The sequence below is a fragment of the Terrapene carolina genome, unplaced genomic scaffold (genome assembly GCF_002925995.2).
Source record: "Terrapene carolina triunguis isolate 2854851 unplaced genomic scaffold, T_m_triunguis-2.0 Scaffold42, whole genome shotgun sequence".
Lineage (NCBI taxonomy): Eukaryota > Metazoa > Chordata > Testudines > Emydidae > Terrapene > Terrapene triunguis.
In genome coordinates, this window is record NW_020664393.1 from 35937747 (window position 1) to 35957604 (window position 19858).

The following is a 19858-nucleotide window of genomic DNA, read 5'->3' on the forward strand; positions in this document are numbered from 1 at the left end:
ACGGGGCAGATCGGCCCCTCACTGGTACAGCGGGGGTTAATCCTTCCCTCCTAGCAAAGGAAGCCCTGCCCCTGAGGCTCTGCAAGGCATGCTCCACCTGGAAGTCAGGTATAAAAGCCTGCAGAGCTGCTCAGTCGGAGGTGGACTGCCAGAGAGGAAGGAGGCTCATCATCTCCAGCAGAAGAGAGGCTTGCACCCCGAGACTCAGAGGCCAGACATGCCCAGCCATGCTGCAGAGGGGAAGTTGAGGACGGCTGAATCGGAGAATATGGTGGGAAGTGGCCCAGGGAGTTCTTAAAGGGGGACGGTGCTGAGATCATTCAGGCCAGCATGCTTTGGGAGGATCCCCGCCGGACCACTGGTGAGGTGAACTTGCCACTAACAGAACCCTGGGTTGGGACCCAGTGGAATGGGCAGGCCCGGGTCCCCCTACCTTGGCCACCCTCCTTTGAGAGGAGCTGGCCCCACACAGTGAGTTATATGGACTCTGGCCATTGGGCCACACTGCCCTAGAGGTGCATTGTATTGACTCCAGCCACTAGACTGCATTACCCAACTGGGGGAGGGGAATTAGGTGGACTCTGGCCATTGGAATGCACTGCCCTAGGGGCACATTGTATGGACTTCGGCCAGTAGGCCACATTACCCCACTAGGGGAAGGGAATTAGATGGACTCAGGTCATTGGGCCACCCTGTGAAAACTACAGAAGGGTTTAGAATATGGACTTGGGTGTAGAGAGGCTGTACTACCTCCCGTCCCCCTGACCTAAGGGGCCAACGAGGTGCGAGCACCGCCACAAACAGGGCCACTTCAGGTAGCCTGGTAAGGTTGTGGCCATGGATGGGGGACTGCATATCTATTGGATAGACATGTTCACCCCATTCAATGAATCTAATATTGTTAAAGCTACTAGTGGGATGGGGGGTGGGGGGAATAGCCATGGGACTGATGATTCATTATAGCTGGAAGAATAATTAGATTAAATGTTCAAAGTGATCCTCATCTTACATGACGCAAAATAAGGTAAAATGGCCACGGGCTCCCACATCTGTCTCAAACTCTCTGCCCACAAATGATGTGGAAGCTTAATATGCTCAGAATCCCAACTGGTATGCTGGTTAATGGGAAAGATGCATCAAGTCTGGAGTGAAGAACCTGTTTGCTATCAATGTACCAGTGTATTTAGCAGTGCACCTTACAGATTATTCACACTTGTTTTTTGACACATGACCTATATCAACCCCTAGTGACTCTAAACATCAGTTTCATTTATCTATTAATGCCTGATGAGCCCCTTCTGAAAGCTTGTACTGAAACAGTCACACAATTCTGATTTCTTGAGATATTAGTCAGGATTAGAAGGATTTTTTTCCAGTCTGCCCTGAATTCTGTAAGGTGTTGAGGACAAAATGCCCCAGGAAATGGAAGGTTGCTTTTCTACCTGTTTGTATTTTTTCCTTTTAGCACAACTAAAAACATTTTTGTGCTTTAGAAAACTTAGCCTATTCTAGCACTAGAACATGTTATTTTATTAACTTTTTTATTTATTAATTGTATTATCATAGCACCTATGAGCCCTACACGATGACCAGGATGCCATTGTGCTAGGTGCCGAACAAAAACAACAAAACGATGGTGCCTGTCCCAAACTTCTCAAATGTCCCAGATGTTCCCTCTCTTCATCTTTATAGTGAACTCCATTGGGAAGCTAAAGAAAAATGTAGAGCTTAGTTTCAGAGATTCAATATGTATGTTATGTTTTAAAAAGGAGATCATTTAATTGAATGGATTAATTTTACCTAATTCATTAATCATATCCAACCTTTTCATTCAAGATCAGCACCTTTGAAATGATATACCAGTGTTCTTGCACTGTTAAAAGAAATCCATCAATTAATCTCACAGTTTGGGCCATTTCAAGGGGTCAATATTGAATCTCAAACACCTTAATGTAGGCCATAATACTTTTTGCTCGCAAGAGGATTAAAGGAAATATATCTTTAACCTGATCACTTGGCAATATCAAGAAACCTTGTTCCTATGCATAGGTTAGGACTCCTATGATATTTGTTTGTGGTAAAACTTAATTCTTTGAGTCAGCCATGTTTTGTCACTTAACAAAAATGTGCCTAGAACACTGAAAGACTACTGTTATACTTTTATGCTTGAAGATGTAGGTGCATATGAACCATGCTGGGAACAGTTCAGCTTAAACATATTCCTCTAATGTGTTAGCTGTCCTCCTTGGAATTCTGCAAAGGTAAGCCATTGAATCCTACATGTAGATACAGATTATATTGAAGATCTCATAATCTACATTGATTCATGTGAGATGGGCTACAAAAGAAAGGTTGGTGGAAAGCATTTATTAGCAGTAACCATCGTACAGATATTGGGACATGTTGGCCGCAGCAGTGTTTGACACATTATGCCTCCACACCATTCCAGTTCAGCGGAATCAGATCATGGTGTTCTCTTATTATAACACTACATCTCAGCATTTTTCATGACTAGATCTGTCAGGCATCACCTCCAATAATCGGGGCTAGTGTTTGGAGTGTGAATTGTAGCTAGGCAGGGGGGATAGCTCAGGGGTTTGAGCATTGGCCTGCTAAACCCAGGGTTGTGAGTTCAATCCTTGAGGGGGCCATTTAGGGATATGGGGCAAAAAAAATATATAGTTGGGGATTGATCCTGCTTTGAGCAGAGGGTTGGACTAGATGACCTCCTGAAGTCCCTTCCAACCCTAATATTCTATGATTCTAGGCATAGGTTTGAGACTGGGCCAAGAGCAGTCCTGGAATTGAAATCCAGAGACAGGGCAGGGTCCAAACTGAGTTCAGAGTCCTTAGACGAATCATAGCCAGAGTCCAGGCGCAGGCCAGAGGTCAAAGCCTGGTGGTTAGAGTCCAAAGACAAGCTGGTACTAAAGCCACAGTCCAAATACACACCAAAGGTAGAAACTGGATAGTCAGAATCCAAGTATTTGGGGAGGGGAGGGATCAGGAGGCAGAAGCAAGGCTAGAGAGAGGATACTGCGGGGCAAGGACAATACTGGGACAGGGCTCAGGCAAAGCTGGGGCGAAGGTCAGAGCAGGATCAGGCTGGAAGTCTCTGGAGTCTGGTGTGCTGCAGGGCAGCAGAAGGGTTCCTGGCTGGGTAGGACTGTTACTCAGACTGATTCGCAGCTCTCCTTGGGTTGTGGATATACCTGAGCATGGAGGTCACCTCATCCAGGCTGTGCTCAGTGATAGGTTGCTGCTGCATGCCTGAGGGCTGACTCACTGCAGCACCTATTGAGTTCCCGGGGTGCTTAGGCACAAGGCTGCCCATATCTAAAGGCCTCTCCCCCCCAGTCTAAGGGGAGGAGCTACTGGATCCAGGTATTGAATAAATATGGGGGACAACTAATGATAAAACAGGGACAGGATTGAGGGTCACAAGGTCAAAAGCAGGGAGCCAGAGGAGGACACTGAGCAGAGAGCCCCGTACAGTGCCCACTGCTCCTTGAAGGCATCTAGGGACTCACCAAACCAGTTGAGTGAGCAGCTGTGAGTTTGCCTCACACTCTCAATGTTTTCCACATAAGTTGGCAGTATAAAGGCAATTTTATTAAAACAATACCTGCATTTCTCCAACTTAGTTGCAGTATCCAATCATATGTCCATTCTTGGATGTGGGGACTACAGTGGGCATTCATATTAGCACACTGGGCTTTCAAAGATGAACCTTCACGATATATATCCTTGATTCAAATGGACAGCATCAATGAGATCTGGTGTCATATCAATCAACTGAGAAGCATAGCATTTCATCTCCTACTGCATCTATATTAGCTAGTCCTACAAATGTAGGAAGGTGCAGTGTTGCACAAGTCTTTCCTGACTGCCACTAATTATGCAAGAAATGAGGACACAGTTTAGTTTGGACGTTCTTCAGGGTAAAATCTTCATCTTGCTATGCATCTATGCATCAGGGTAAAATCTTCATCTTGCTATGCACCTATCCAGCCTAATATACATGATATATCACACACATAGTGGTATTGCAAGTTTCAATACTGTGACAAAGTACTGTCCTTGACTCCGTGGGTCCTGCGTTTCCTGGTGGATTTTTGCTAGCCTCAGAGGCTCACTGTGACCCTGCACGTAGCCCTTCTCTCTCTAGAGGCCAGGGTCACAGCTTACTGAGCCATTTTCATCATAAGCCAACCAGGGAGGTGAGGAGAAGCTGCCCTCCCTCGCACAGTCTCTGTTGTCTCCCAGTCTCAGGGATTAATCAGGGAGGGAAGGGGGGGAGCCCGGGCCCGCCCTCTACTCCGGGCTCTAGCCCAGGGACCCTAAAATTAGCAGCTATGGAAGCTGACTTTTTTGAAATAGGACATGTACAATTCCCCGGGCCACTTCCCCACAACAGCCCCCACTCAATATTTACTTCACAATTACCTCAGGGCCTCCTTCCTTGCACCTGATAAAGATTTGTATTGCTTCAGTCCTCCAACAGCACAGCTCCCTCCTATAGCTCCTGACACCCACACCATACTGACTAATTGGGAGGCTTTTAACTAGTTCCAGCCAGTCCTTGATTGGCTTCAGGTGTCCCAAACAATCTAGCTATCTCCACTGCCTTCTAGAAGGATCTTAATTGGCCCCAGGTGTCTTGATTAACCTGGAGCAACTGCCATTTGGTTACCATGGTATCAGGGATTTGTTTAGCCTGGGGCTAACAACCTGTTCCTTACTACTTTACTGTAGCCATCTGGCCTTGCCCCATCACAATACTAAAGACATGACAGCAATTGAACTAATAGAGGACCAGAGGATTACTATTTCTTTCACATAACGATTCTGTTTCTGGTGATGGTGGGGGATATTTTGGCCCCTTCCTCTCAAACTTTTATGTCATCAAAGGGTGTTACGGATGTGAAAAGTTCATAGTTTCCTTGCCTTCATGTCAATTTTGTCAAGATCTTACAAGTCTTAGAACCCGTGATGTGAACAGCACCTCAGTGCCAAGAGCAAGGGGCTCACCAGGATGAAGCAGTGAGCTTCAGCTGGCTTGACCAGCTCTGTGTAGCCCAACTCACTGTTGTCAATCTGTATCTAAAAAGCGTCCTGTAAGGTATCCATGCAAACTGGCAACACAGTATTATTGCATGGTGTATGAATGGGTGATATTTGAAAAAAATGTTAAAATGTGTTCTTAAAAGGTGTTTGGCAGTCAGGGCTTAAGTTGCTCCATCCTAGACAAAGGAATGTGGTTCTGCCTGCTTGAATGCTTCTCCACTGTAAATTGACTCCTTTTATGAGGCTCGGAGTCCCACCTCTCTGGCTGAGAAGCAACTAATTAATTATGGCCCACATGCAACAGATATAACTAGTTGGCTCTTAACCCCTTTCTCTGACCATTATGGGAATCAACCCAGAGGGACCCTGTGTGGAAATGTAATGGTTTTGAACTGATAAACTAGTTCCATTTTCTCTTGTATAAATACTTTTATTGCATGTAAAATAAGAAGCAAAGTTAGTAAGTAATGATAAAGAATGAGTTAGGAATATTAAGAGCAGTTTTGCTAGACATACAGGGGATTTAAGAGACACTGACGGTTAATTCTAGATAACAAGCAAAAACGATACATTGCCATTGGATATCACAGATGGAAATGTAGCAGTAATACTATTGTGAGATCTAAGATAGTGAATTAAAATATTAAATCATTCATCCAAATAAAGTAATTGTGAATGTCTTAAATGCCCATTTAAACCCTACATTCTAGCCAAAGTATTGCTGTGTGCTATGCAAGTCAACAGATTAAATGTATTAAACAGTGTTTCATAAATAAGAATGCTTGTAGACTCAGTACTCTGAGAAAATGCTAGAGGATACTTATTGCATCTAAATAAGGGTGTGTGCTTAATTAGATATCAAATTTCAACTATGGAAGGTGAGTGTTCATTTTTTCCTCTATTTTCATGAACTTGCACCCAGAGAAATATTGGGCACATCTAAAAATTAGGAAACAAATAAAACTACCATCACAACTGACATTAATTGTCACACTTTTTGACACTTCCATCAGGAGGGCTAAAGGCAGGTGGGTATGGAAGCTGAATTAACTTCCCGCCCTTAGAGTTTGTCGCTCTAGAGCAAGGTTCGTTGGAGCACATTAGGAGAGCTATGTGAAGATACTTGAATTGTTGCTGCCCATTCTGTAAAGCAATAACCATTAAAAAACAGTAGCAACAGTACAACAGAACTTCCATACACTGAGAAAAGGAAATAACTATATTGTGTCAGATGCCACTGTGTAGCAAATATCGGGAACATTGATGTTTCTATTGGAAGCCCTTTGCCAGTTTTGAGGATAAGCTAGAGATTCTCTATGGTCATAAACTTTTACAGATACTCAATTTTCATAAAAAATGAAAGTGTGCGTGTATACATTCAGATCAAATAATGATGGCAGTCTAAATATATCTTTATGTTCTGTGCCTTAGATGCTGCATGTGCTGTTTCTGTTTGTATGGAAACCATAGATTTTTGCAGAGGAGGGAACAGAGTTATTTAATCTTTACTTTAAAAATGGTCTAGATCAGGGTTTCCCAAACTTGGTTCACGGCTTGTTCAGGGTAAGCCCCTGGCGGGCTGTGAGACACTTTGTTTACCTGTGCTGGCTGGGCCATCACTTCCCGCAGCTCCCATTGGCTGGGAACAGCAAACCACGGCCACTGGGAGCTGCGAGTGGCCGTACCTGCCGACGCTTAGGTAAACAAAGCGTCTCGCGGCTCCCCAGGGGGTTATTCTTAACAAGCCGCGAACCAAGTTTGGGAACCCCTGGTCTAGAGTATGTGTTTTATTTCTTTCTAATAATTACAGCTAGAGGATTATTATAATAAAGTGAATTTAATATATATTATGAAATAGCTTTCTGATTCAAACACCAATGGAATTTGCTCTCCTAAATGCATGGATGTGACTGCTCTACTATTATACATAAATTGCATTTCAAAATAGCAATAAGACACTCCAGACAATATATTCCAAGCAATTATTACATTTTCTGGGTGGTTAAAGCCATTGAGCCTTTGGTCTCATGCCTCAGCACTTCTGAAAGTATAATATAATTGCCCACAATGTGGGCCTGAAATGTCTTACAATTTATACTAAATACTATTATATTGTAATACTTACCATGGCTTCTAATTAATAGTTTGTTCACTGTTCAATTTTAGGCTATATGATAGTACATCCAAGCCATTATACTTTTCATCCTCTACCATATTTGTGATAAGGAAATGCTTTTCAATTTTTAATATAAAAGTTACATTATATTTCATGTTAATTCCAAAAACAAAACACTTCATTGGCTAATATGATGTCAAGAAAGAAGAAATCATGTTAGAACTCCCACTGACTAGGCAACTAAACTAATTTATTATACATGTAGTGACCGGATTTGGCAAAGAGGCCTTTGCTCTTTGAGATCATATCCTCCCTATCATGTAGGTTTAGTCTAGCTGTTGGACTTCGTTTATTTAGCTTTGATTGAGAAGGGTTACTTTTAATACAGTGTATAAGTTAATTCAAACAGTAGATCAAAAACTTTATGGTATTTTACCTCAGGTTTAACAACTACAAATATCTGTGGAACAAACTGAGAGGGATCATAGAGACCTCTTTAAAGGAGAAGGTCAGATTAAAACTAACCTAAAAATTGAGTTTCCAATATAGTAATCAAGAGGTATGCATCAAAGGTTTGAGATAGAAATAAATGAAATACCAGGCCTCCAAATTTCAGATATTAGTTTTAAAGGAGGGGCCTGAAAGACACAGTCTTTGGACACTGAATCAACAAGATGCTTAAACATGTGCCTAAATTTAGCTATGTAAGTAATCTCTGATTTCAATCTGAAGGATTTCCATGTGACTACTCACATGCTTAAATATAGCCACATGCTAAATCAGGATCTTCCATCTCTTTTAGAGGAAAAATAATTCCAAAGTGAAATTTGAAACCTCTTTACCCAGACTAAAAATGTTTTTCTTTTACTAGCATCTGGAAATTATTGAGGCAAGAAGGCTCAGTAGAAAGAATGGTTTGTCATATCATCATTTGTTTATAAGAGATGGTCAGACTTTTTGAAACAGATTAAAATAATTTCGTAGAGTTTATTAGTTTTAATAATTACTGAGATGTATGGGAAAATACAGTTAATAGACAAAAATTTAGACTTCTAAAAACAGAAATTAAAACCATTGATCCTAGTACAATTGGTATTTTTCCCTGTCAAATTGTAACTAACATTTAAAATACTATATACGTTTACCTATAACAAAAAGGAGATAAAATATTTAATCTTTACAATGAGTTTTAGTGGCATCTTTGAAACAAACTTTGTGATGATTAGATGAGGAGTTGGGATTTACTACAAACTCTTACCTCTCCATTCACAAACAAATAGGTTTTTATCTGGAATTTTTATGCTATAACAACATATTCAAATGATAATTGGCTGCCAGCACTCAATAACCGACTGTCACTGTAATACAGTGCCAAGAGCTATGCTTCATTTCATCATTCTTTTCTTTTGGATTTATTTTTCTCTGTAATTCATTGAGGCCCTGATACAAAGCTCATTGAAGTCAATGGAAAGATTCCCATAGAGTCCAGTGGGCTTAGACTCAGACTTTGAATGAATATCTCATTAGTTTTGTGGTAGGCTATGTTGGATAGTCTATTATTATGAACATTTATAATATAATTAACTTGTTGGAATTGCCGGGATCAAAACTAATTTTTGATTATTCTAACTTCTATCAAAAAAATTTCTCCTCGCTAAAAGAGAAATCTTTATATACTACTTGAAATCTGTACAGGTAAAAATACTACAGGACAGTCAGTAAGAAATAAGCAGGCATTAAATTATCTTCACACAGTTCTTATACATCACGAAAGGAAAAGAAAAGAGAGAATATTATTGCCAAGTACCATTTTTAGCCTAAATTCAAATGTATATGCTGAAATATGATCCTTATACCTTTGTAATGTAGGTGAGATGATAGAAAAATACACATGCAAAATTCTTTTCTTAAGAGTTTGAAAGGTACAGTGTCTTATTCATAAGTCACAACTTATTTGCATTAAGTACAGCAAACTGTATTTACAACACGTGGATGTTCAACATGACAGAAAAAGTAAAACAGGAAACAGAAGGCAAATCTAAGGTGCATTGCTGAGTATTGTTTAATAATAGAATGTGTTTCTGAATGGAATAATGAAATCAGTAACACAAGCGATAACCTTTGGACCACAGTGGAAATATATTATCATAGAAATGTCAGAAAAGCAATCTCAACCGAGTAAACTCAGCAGCAGACTCAGTGGTTCACTGTAAGAATAACACTCAGATGGTTTGGGGACCCACATATATATCCCAACATAGTGCATGAAATGTAATTAATGTAAAGCTTTCTTCTTCCTTAGTGTTCTCATTTATAGTTAGACTCTTCTTGTAGTTTTTGAGCTGCCCATATTGTTTTTCATTGCATGCCAATCTTTTAAGGATGTTCAGAATTACATATTGACTTTAAGAATTTGGTATTGGATGTATTGAAATAAGTAAATAATCTATTTTTGACTTTAAACATTGAAAGCAAAGTTAGTGTGATGTGGTAAAAAGAGCTCTAATCCCCACCTAAGTTAAAAATATTGCCTCCCTCCCCCGACATCATTAATAAGGCAAACTGCTTAAAGAAATCTGTCAGAAGAAACCACTCCATAAAAGCCTCAAAGAATAGCAGTGCCCTTTATCATCATCCATGTTCATCATCAATTTGTCTTGTGAATATGCTACAACCTCTACAGGAGCTTGAGACTGATTGTCCATTGCCTTGCACCTTGAGTAGTCAATTACACTTTGTGCAAAGTAAGCACAAATCACAAGTAAAATACTAGGAAATCAGAAAGGTAACATATCACATTTACTTTGTGCGGTTGCAACATTGCTGACTATCAGATCTTTTCAAGACTTAAGAATAATAAAAAGTGACACCTATGTTTGCATTGCCTAACAATTGTCATTATAAATTATTCTTATAACACCTCCATAGTTGGAAGCAGGCCTTTGTAATTAGGCAGAAAGAAAGCCTTGGAGCCAGTTAAGTGCCTTTTCTTTGTCCTGTGAAACTCTGTTTAGGTTTGGCTGAGAGATAAACTCTGAAAACTGCCATTTTTCTTCTGCAGCATTGCAAAATACCTGAGCATGAACATTCTAATCTTGGCTTGGACCTGCACCACCACTGCTGCAATAGCAGAGGCTGCACTGGGAATCCTGGGATAAAACAGCCTTTCTGGGAGCAGGGAAGAGACTGCTGGCTGGGCTCTCCCAGAAAACCCTCCTTGGACCAGTATATGGATCCAGTAGCCCATCTTCCCCTCTGGGGGCATCACTAATGAACTAGTTTATGCCCTTCTTGCTTATGTTTTCCTTGAACTTTAGCTTCCTCTGTTTTCTCTGTTGCTTTTACAAACTAGCTCTTTCCCCAAGTCAATAGTTTAAATACTCCCACAACACTTTTTGTTTTAGGCATATGCATGAATATTATCATGCATATGCCTAAACAGAGAAAGAAACATCTTTTGAAATGTTACTGATTACATATTTACTTAATGGCTCAGCAGTTTTACATACTGTAAATACCACTGCACAAACATGACTTTAAGTGATAAGGATGCCTCAGAATTATGCATATGCATAAGGGAGTGTGACAGCATGTTACCTGTATCACCCTGGTCACTGAGGTTCCTGAAGCGTTGGAAAGATTGCAGGCTTCATTGAAATCAATTAACCAGTTTCTTGAGGGGATTACTGACACTTGGGTGGCAATTTGCTGGGTTGATGAGGAAATGGGCCCAGTAAGTGGGAAAATATATATTTGGGAGGAACAAGCTAAGGGGAAGAGGGGTGTTTGGAGAATGTGTTGATGAGAGGCAAGAAAATTGTGTGGAACTCTCTTTGTGCTGTTTATCTATGGTATATTTTGTTATGCTTTGCAATGGAAGAGTAGATGCACAAGGGGTGAAAGAAAAATAGTGTGTGTTTGTGGGTAGGCAGTCATAGTCACAGGGAGACAGTTGAGATTACATGAATTAAGGAAGTGATTTGTATAAGGATAAGAACTGGTCCTTTAGTTAGCCTGGGGGAACTTCATTTTCCAAAAGTGGAACAATAAAGTTTGCCTTTATAAATTATTCTTTTGGTAGTACCTGACAGTTTCATTATAAAGAAAATCTGTAAAAATGGATTGGTGAGTGTAGAATGTGTCAAAATACAGGAATGTTGGTCAAGGATTTTAATCCTCGTAATAGAGCTATTGAAAGTGAAATGGCCAGTGGTGGTAGTTTTGGGGATCCTGGATGGAAAGTCCTATCAGCTCCAAAAAGCAAAATTGCTATAATTTCTAATGACATTAGTGAATGCTCTGGCACAATTCTGAAAGAGAAGCAAGCCCCTGCTAGTATCTTGTGGTTCAAAAGGTTATGGGGTGATTTCAAAATGGAAATGATCATGGGAATTTTGAAGCAGGTGACTGTAGTTTCTTGCAGATCTATGTGTACCCCTTGCCAGTCTAGAGGATTGAACAAAGTAGATTCGCACCCCATCCTCCCCCAAGACACGAGCACAAGTATAAAGACTGGAAGTGAAAGAGACATTGTTTGCCTTCCCTATCCTTGAAGGGACACACACAGCCTAAAGGTATGTCTCTGCACTGCAATTAAAAACTCTGAAGTTGGGCCACTCCAGCTCAGGCTAAGGGCTGTTTAATTGCAGTGTAGACATTTGTGCCAGAGCCTGGCACAAAGGACCCTGTGAGGTGGGATGGTCCCAGAGTTCGGGCTGCAGCTTGAGCCCAAAGGGTACACTGAAGTTAAACAGACCCTTAACCTAAGCCCCATGAACCTGAGTCAGCTGGCACAGGCCAGCCGTGGATTTTTAATTGTGGTGTAGACATACCCTAAGGGGACTGGCATAGGAGCCTGATGAACAAGCCAGGCAGCCACCTACAGGCTCCAGAGAGTCTGCACATGGCTGAAACCACCGCACATGTGTGCAAGCCTGGTTTCAGATAGCGTTTGTTGGGAAAGAACTGGCTGCAGGTAGTTGGTTTACAACAGCCATAGTAGTAGCAGCCCCAAAGTTGCTCCCTGTAGTAGACGGTGAAGTGCCATTTTGTCTTTTCCTGACAGAGTACTTGAGGCAGAACCCACTCCTCAAAGACGAGCCTGAGCCACAATGCTCTGGTGTGCCTGTGAGGACTCACTGCCAGCCAGCCCAGACTGGGACTCAGGGGACAGCCAGTTCTTGAGACTGCTAGGGCCCAGAAAAGAGAGATTGGTGCCCTTTGCTAAGGAGCCAAACCTCTTCTTCAAGCTCTAACTCCACCAATTATTGAAGTCTGTGTGGACCTTTGTTGCCATTCTTTTTGTCACTACATAGTTGTGGGCTTTTGAGTACTCGAGAGGGAAAGTTTAATTACCTCTGTGTGATTTGTGAGTCATTCATTTCTTTGTTTTCCCTGCTTCCCCTGCCTTCTTTGTCCCTGGCTCTTGCCCTCCTTTTCCTGGAACAAATGTGTGGTATCCTTAAAATCTGTTGGGCCGTAGTTTATTGCAATACCCTAGAGTTCATAGGAGATAATCTATTAATTTATTCACTTGGCCACTAAGTGCAGGAGCCAAGTACAAAAAACTCAGGGGCCCAGGGTCCTAAAATGGAACACTGAGGCCCTAGGGAGGGAGGATTATGGCGCTTTACCATCTATGAGGATCACAGTGCCCTAGAAGTGGTCTACATACCACTACCAGAAAATGAACAGAAGACTAGACAGAATAAAGGAATGGGCCTAAGCAATAGACATTTTTTTTTAATTGTAAAACAAGTATATTACTTAGCCTCCATTCTAGTAATACTTAGAAATGATAGAACAGCTGAATAGTATCCTGTCTCAAACTCTTGCTCTAGGACAACTTCTGATGTTTTATTTTAATTAAAAATATAACAATGATTTTTATCTTGTATTGATTAAAATTCTGCAAACTATAAATATATTTTTTAAGACTTTATTGTCTGTGTCATGCCATCACTTTGGATTTGCACAGTATCAGGAGTACTTTTAAATTCCTGCAGCAAATTTCTTTTGGCTTTCATGTGTTTCTGTTCCCAATCCACAGGATTGTGTGCTTCCTCAATTAGCAACCAAAGGTGAGAAGATACTGCAGAGTCATGAAATAATAACCAAGATAGGGAAGGCCATTGGGAGACTCCTATGTAAGAAGAACAGGAGTACTTGTGGCACCTTAGAGACTAACAAATTTATTAGAGCATAAGCTTTTGTGGGCACTTCAGCTTATGCTCTAATAAATTTGTTAGTCTCTAAGGTGCCACAAGTACTCCTGTTCTTTTTGCGGATACAGACTAACACGGCTGCTACTCTGAATCCTATGTAAGAGTAATCTTTCCCACATCCAAGCACGATAGGTACTCAATGAAACTGAAAGGCAGAATATTTGTAATGGCTAGAAGGAGATCCTTCACCTGAATAATGTTTATATTAATGCTTGCTGGGGTACAGCTATATGATCCAGGAAATACACTGTTCACCAAGAGGAATTCCAGAAGGAATTTCTCCCCCTGGAATCTTATTGCACAATTAGGTTCAATAGGGTGCTTTTAAACTTTGCTTTCTGAGAAGCAGCCAAAATTGGCTGCTATCAGTTACAGGATGCTGGACTAAACAGGCCACTAATCTGGTCTTGTGTGGCAACTATTATTTTCTTTCATTACTTTTAGCTATTTATTGTAAATAAAATCATATTGCAAATGTCAATATAAAAGTTCATATTAAACATACTTTATTCAGAATCCTTAGATCTTAGTTCTTCCTGTGTCACCGACACATGAGGCAGTCAAGTTTCTCGATTGATTATGATTGCTGACTAGTTGTGATACTTCTTCACAAGTGATACCAGGGCATTCAATAACCTGTGTTATCTTCTGCCAGTTATTTCTTGGCCTTCCTCATCTCCTTTTGCCTCCCTTAGGTATCCACTTCAACGTTTTTTCTTAGCATGTCTCCCATCTTCTATGTATACAGGATACATATTCCAATCACCTGTGCCTTCTTACACATCCTGCTCTGTCAGCTCACTTATCATAACATTTGTTTTTTAGTCTTTCCATGACATGTATATCATCCTCACCCCTCCAATCTCTTGATGCTGGCAGATGACGGTGGCTAAGTCTCTGCTACAAATAATAGCAATTCTCCTGCCAAATTTGAAGCCCTTGTTCTAAAACATGAAAATCTTAAAACCACGTCATTGACAAGCTCTAGTACCTTCATGTTTTGGAACAAAGGCTTCAAATTTGGCAGGAGAATTGCCCTAATATCAAGGATGTACCTTTTGCCATTCTGTAGAGGAAAAAACAAAATAATCTGGTCAAATCATGAATATTTGGAAAATTACAGTTCACAAATGCTCAGGACAGACTTCCTGGAGTTTGGCATTTACATTTTCTGAAGATTGTCTGTATTTAGCATGTTCCAACCTGAGGATGCAGGGTCTGGACAGACTTTCTTTACCATTGCTGCTGTTGGCCACTGTGGTGCTGGACACTAGAAATGAGAGTTAAAAAAAGAAAAAATCCTGTGCTCCCTCTGCTAGTTTCCAATCAGTGTGGTAGAGGCAGTCTGTCTTGAATGCAGAGGAGAAAAGAGCAGACCTGGAGATGGGACTGTAGAGGGATATGAGGCAGGAGACTGAGTCTGTGAGCTGGCAAGGGGGTGGGAGGTGAGACTGGGAGCTAGATGTGGGGAGACTAAGATTGGATGGGCAAAGAGACTGAGTCTGGGAGCCAATGAGGGAAATTGGGTTTGGGACGGAGATGCCAACATCGGATAAAGAGCCTGGTGGCTGGGAGATTGGGACTGGATGGACAAAGAGTCTGGGAGTCAGCCTGGGATAAAGAGCCTGAGGAGGAATACGGGGTATGCTGGAGACTAAGATTTGGACAAGGAATCCTGAAGATTAGGTGTATTCAAATATACATCTAACTTCTGAGGAAGGAGTCCTACAGACAAGTTTCCTTCATTACACAACCCTGATTCATGACCAGAGTAGGTCCATCTTGTGTACGGAGGCAAGAGTCCTGTGTGTGTGTGGGGGGGGGGGGGGGGAGTGATCATATAATTAAAGATTGTATCATGAAGCAATGCATGAGGCGGCTAAATTATGATGGCACAGGAACCTTACTTCTGACATATCCTAAATTTTGAGTGCTTGACTTTGCAACCTTAATATTCCTTTAACATGGTGTTTTAGATGGAATACTTTTATACATTGAGAAATATTCTAACAGAAGTGTAAGGATCTGTTTGTCATTCTACATGCAGTAAAAATAAAAATAAAAAGCAATGAACACAAATACCAAAATGGAAATGCTATTGTTTCTTTTTATTAAATTACTTTTTATTGTAAAATATGGACTCTGGTTTACCATAAATTTCCACCGAACGGCAACTATTTCAGAGTCGAAAAGAAAATTACTGGGGAAATAAAAGTATTATAGCACCAGAAGAATTTTTTTTTTTACTTTTTAAAATGCAAATTAAACTGTTAACACGTACTAAAAGCTGCTGGCAATTTTTAAAGGTGCTACACATCATTTTTCTGGGTTTCCACAGCTTTCAGTAGAACTCCAACAAGAATAAACCCCATAACTTTTTTTTCTGTACTGTAACAACTCTCATTCTGTCAGGATGAAGTGGATCTAGTTGTGAAGGGCTGGAACAAGGCTCACTGCAGCATTTAAATCCTGCTTTGGGGCTATGTGGATCTGGTGGTTTAGGCCTCAGTTCAGCAAAACACTTACGCATATATTTAAGTTCCTTTTACTTCAATGAGACTTAAGTACTTGCTGAAAGTTTGGGACCTGCTTAATGGCCTTGCTGGAAAGGGGGAGACATGCTAAGAGTGAAGTACCTCCTCATGTGCACTGCTGAACTGAGGCCGTAATCCAGACCTACAAAACTTCAGAATATTAATCTTTGAAATCTAGGAAATGTATCCTACATTTTTGTATTAATTATCAGAAAAGAACTGTTTTATGGTTAAAGTGCAAATTGGCACTTGGGTGATCCTACTTTTGACACAGAATTTGTGCATTACCTTGGGCAAGTTGTTCAATCTCTTTGTCCCTCAGTTCCTCAAGTAAAAGTGGGGATAACAAAAGTTTTTCCACACCTTTTTTCTGCCTTACACTGCAAGGTTTTAGGGGATATATACATAAACAGGTCCCAGATCTTCAGCTGTAATAGAGAAAGGGACAGAATCAGACTGTGGTTGTGATGGTGTAATTCTGATTGCTTGAGAGGATTTATTCCAGCTTCATATGGCTGTAACTAAGATCAGACTCTGTCCCATTGTGGTTATATTTATCACTAGTATTGAATGTATCAAATGCTTTCTGGCTGCAGTGATAGTTTACTGTAATTTTTCTAAAAACAGATTATATTCTTTCTCTTTTTTGTATTCCTAAAGGCTATTTTTACAACAAACAAGAAAATGCAGACAGATCCCAGTGAATAAGAGACACTTATTCTAAAACTGTCTTCAGTACCTATGCAATTGTGACAGAACTCAAATTCACTAGCCTAAACAATGACTATAAAATCAATCATTCTTGTAATGGTGTACCTTCAAACCTACACTGCAAATGGACAGATAATATGTGAGAGGCAAATGAGTGTGGAATGGCACACACTCCCAAAGCACCACATCATGAAATGGACTCTGATGAACAACATCTGCTCAAACTTCTACACAGATTGCTGGAATATAAATACCAATATTGAAAGGAACATCCTAGAACAGCAGATGTTGAATGTCCCTCAAATATGTCCCTTGCAGCTTCAGTTGGGGGATAGTCTGTTCATATCTTCAGAGGCATCTTTTCAGTCACATGGGATGAATTTGGGGAATGTTTCCATGGAAGAATTTATTAGGTGCCCCCCAAAAGACTTTCTTCAAGATCAGTTGATTTTTGGTTGCAGGTTAAAAGGGATGCACCAAGTTGACCCTCGGTGGCTTGGAGTTGGAACTCATTATTTTGCAGATGTTCAGACCAAAGGACCACCGTTATGCAACCTGGGCCTTAGGCTCAATGTAACAGTGAAGCAGCACTTTTGCCAACACTCTTCAAATGCACCTTTTTGCTCCAGACATGGCAGATGCTTAAGCCATGTATGGGAAGAGGCATATAACTGCCACTGTTCTCAACAGTATTCTGGAAGATTCTGCCAGGAGTTTGATGCATGCTCCGGTAAACCCTGCCAGAACAATGCCTCCTGTATTGACACAAGAGAAGGAACTATTGGGGATTCCTATGAATGTACCTGTCCCTCACAATTTGCAGGTAATATTCTCCCCCCCCCCAAAATAGATAGATAATATTTGTAGACGTATATAATGTTTTTCTGTAAACTTTAAAAAAAAGCTTGAAACAAATATAAAAAAGTAAATGCAGTAAATAAATCTCTCTGTGTGAGTGTGCATCTGATGGCCTATTGAGACGATTACAGTACACTTAGTTAAGTTTTTTTAAGGTAAATTTGTGCAATAATTTAGGATCAGATTTTGCAGTACTTACCCAGATGAACATTTGTGGGGAAAGGTGTAATGAGCTCTTTCCCACTCTTTGCATAGCTTATCTAAGTGTCAGGAAGTATTGCAATCCCTGTACTGAGGGCCTGATCCAAAGCCCATTGACATAATTCTGCAACCTTGTATTGACTTGAGCGGATTTAGAATCAGGCCCCCAGAAATTATATGGTTTGCTCCATTTATACTTTCTGGGGGTTTTACTGCACCCCAACATGAAAAAGAAAGGTCAGGAATGAGGCAAGGCTGTGATTCTGTTCCTGTATAGCAGCCAATAGAAATTACTGGTTGTATAGAGAGAAGTAAGGTGCCCTCCATAAAAAGGTATGATTGACTGTGTTCTATGTCTGCAAATCTGGGAATTCCAGAAGGTCTGTTGATCCCCCCCTTTAATGTTATGGTTCCTCACTACCCCAAACACAAGGCTGTGACCTAAATGAGTGATAGATATGTGATCATAGAATAAGAAATTAAATATTTTGAGTAGGTTTTGCCATTGATCAATGTTATAATTATATTATCTCCATGCAATAATTCTATTAGCAAATGCATTCACATATAAGAGAATTTGTCCAATTATGAACGGTGGCAAAGTTATGAAAAGATTAATACATATTTTCCAAAGTTTAGTAAAAATGGTGTGAAAACAGAAAACATACTGTGCCTGTTTCTTTGTGGAAGGTACTGATTTGAACTCTGCTGAAATGTAAGGCTGCTAATTCATTCAAGTATTATTTAAACATATTGTTAACTGTTCTGCTAGACTGTAATGGACAGGATTCAGCTACTGCCTCAATTCATGTTGCCAGTAAAGTTCTAATATTAAATAAATTGTATGGCAAGGAGGAGCACAAAGATTAAAACAGCAGATATTGCGGATGTGCTTACACAGGTGTAAGTGAAGGAAAAATGTCTCCCATAATGTTAACAAAACAGAATATTTGCTCGAGTGTGAATAATATCATAGCAACAATTCAAGTGACAAGCATAATGATATGGTATTTAGACCCATATGCTGTAAAGTACAAGCAATTTATGACTGATGCAGTAATTTACAGTGAGTTGCATGTTAAGCAAAATTCATGCAAAAACTGATTCCACCTTCGAGCAGTTTCTAGGATTTGCAGTTTCTAGGAAGCCAATACAAGCTATCTATGTTCAAATAACCAAGAAACAAATAATGTATACTAAATTAAAGCTTCGACAGTAGCTCTTAATCAGTCATATGTCAGTATCTTAATATTTTGAGGTCTGGTAGCAATGTATATAAAGTTGCCCAAAACTTCCCATTAAAACTGTTTTCAGTTGCTTATAACTTTTTGTGAGACAAACTATTTGGGCTGAAATTTGCAAGCTTAATATTCTATTAACAAAGTGTGTGTGTGTGTGTGTGTGTGTGTGTGTGTGTGTGTGTGAAAATTTCAGTATAGAATTGACTCTTCAAAAAAGCTACCTTACTATTGTACTATGATTTCACCAGGTAAAAACTGTTCAGAAATAATTGGACAGTGCCAACCCCATGCCTGTCTGAATGGCAACTGCAGCAATGTTACTCCAAATACTTTTCTTTGTGAATGTGACAAAGACTTTACAGGTAAGCAATTCATTTTATTTTCTATGCTGTAACAGTAATTGTAAAGCAGAAATTTACATGAAACAGATTGAGTTGTTAATGTGCAGTTTCCAAGTTGAGATCTGTGAGGAAAACTAAGTTAATTTTAATCATAACTGAAACACATATTTCTCCTGTGAACTCACAATGAGACTACTTACGGCAAAAGATGAAAATCAACAAATGTAAGGGTAATGGCTCTCAATCCTTTCCATACTGGGATCCCCTTCCTATATAAATGGGTTTTCCCTCCCATTTTGGTAATATGCAAACGGCAGGGTGTTGCCAACTACCTAGCATCTGCTCATGGCCCAAAATTTCAAAACCGCTAAGTAAGGGTATCAAAATCTGGTCATGGATAATTCAGCCTTAGTTTAGACTGTCCATGGCTTCTATTTTACCAGGTTCAGTGTATTTTAACTGCATGTGAGAGTGTTGGCATCAGATAACTCCCACAAAGTTGTAATAAAATATAGTGAAAAATTGTGTTTACTTGGGGACAGTGTGTGTGTGTGTGTGTGTGTGT

At 40.1% G+C, this 19858-nt stretch overlaps 1 protein-coding gene across 1 annotated transcript; it reads left to right on the top strand.

Annotated features, from left to right (window-relative positions):
- The first annotated feature begins 16721 nt into the window (after positions 1-16721).
- Positions 16722-19346, top strand: EYS (eyes shut homolog). The gene is made up of 2 exons (XM_026656272.1): positions 16722-17475; positions 19201-19346. Exons 1-2 carry the CDS (start codon positions 16722-16724, stop codon positions 19344-19346), a joined length of 900 nt encoding a protein of 299 aa, XP_026512057.1.
- Positions 19347-19858: the final 512 nt, after the last annotated feature.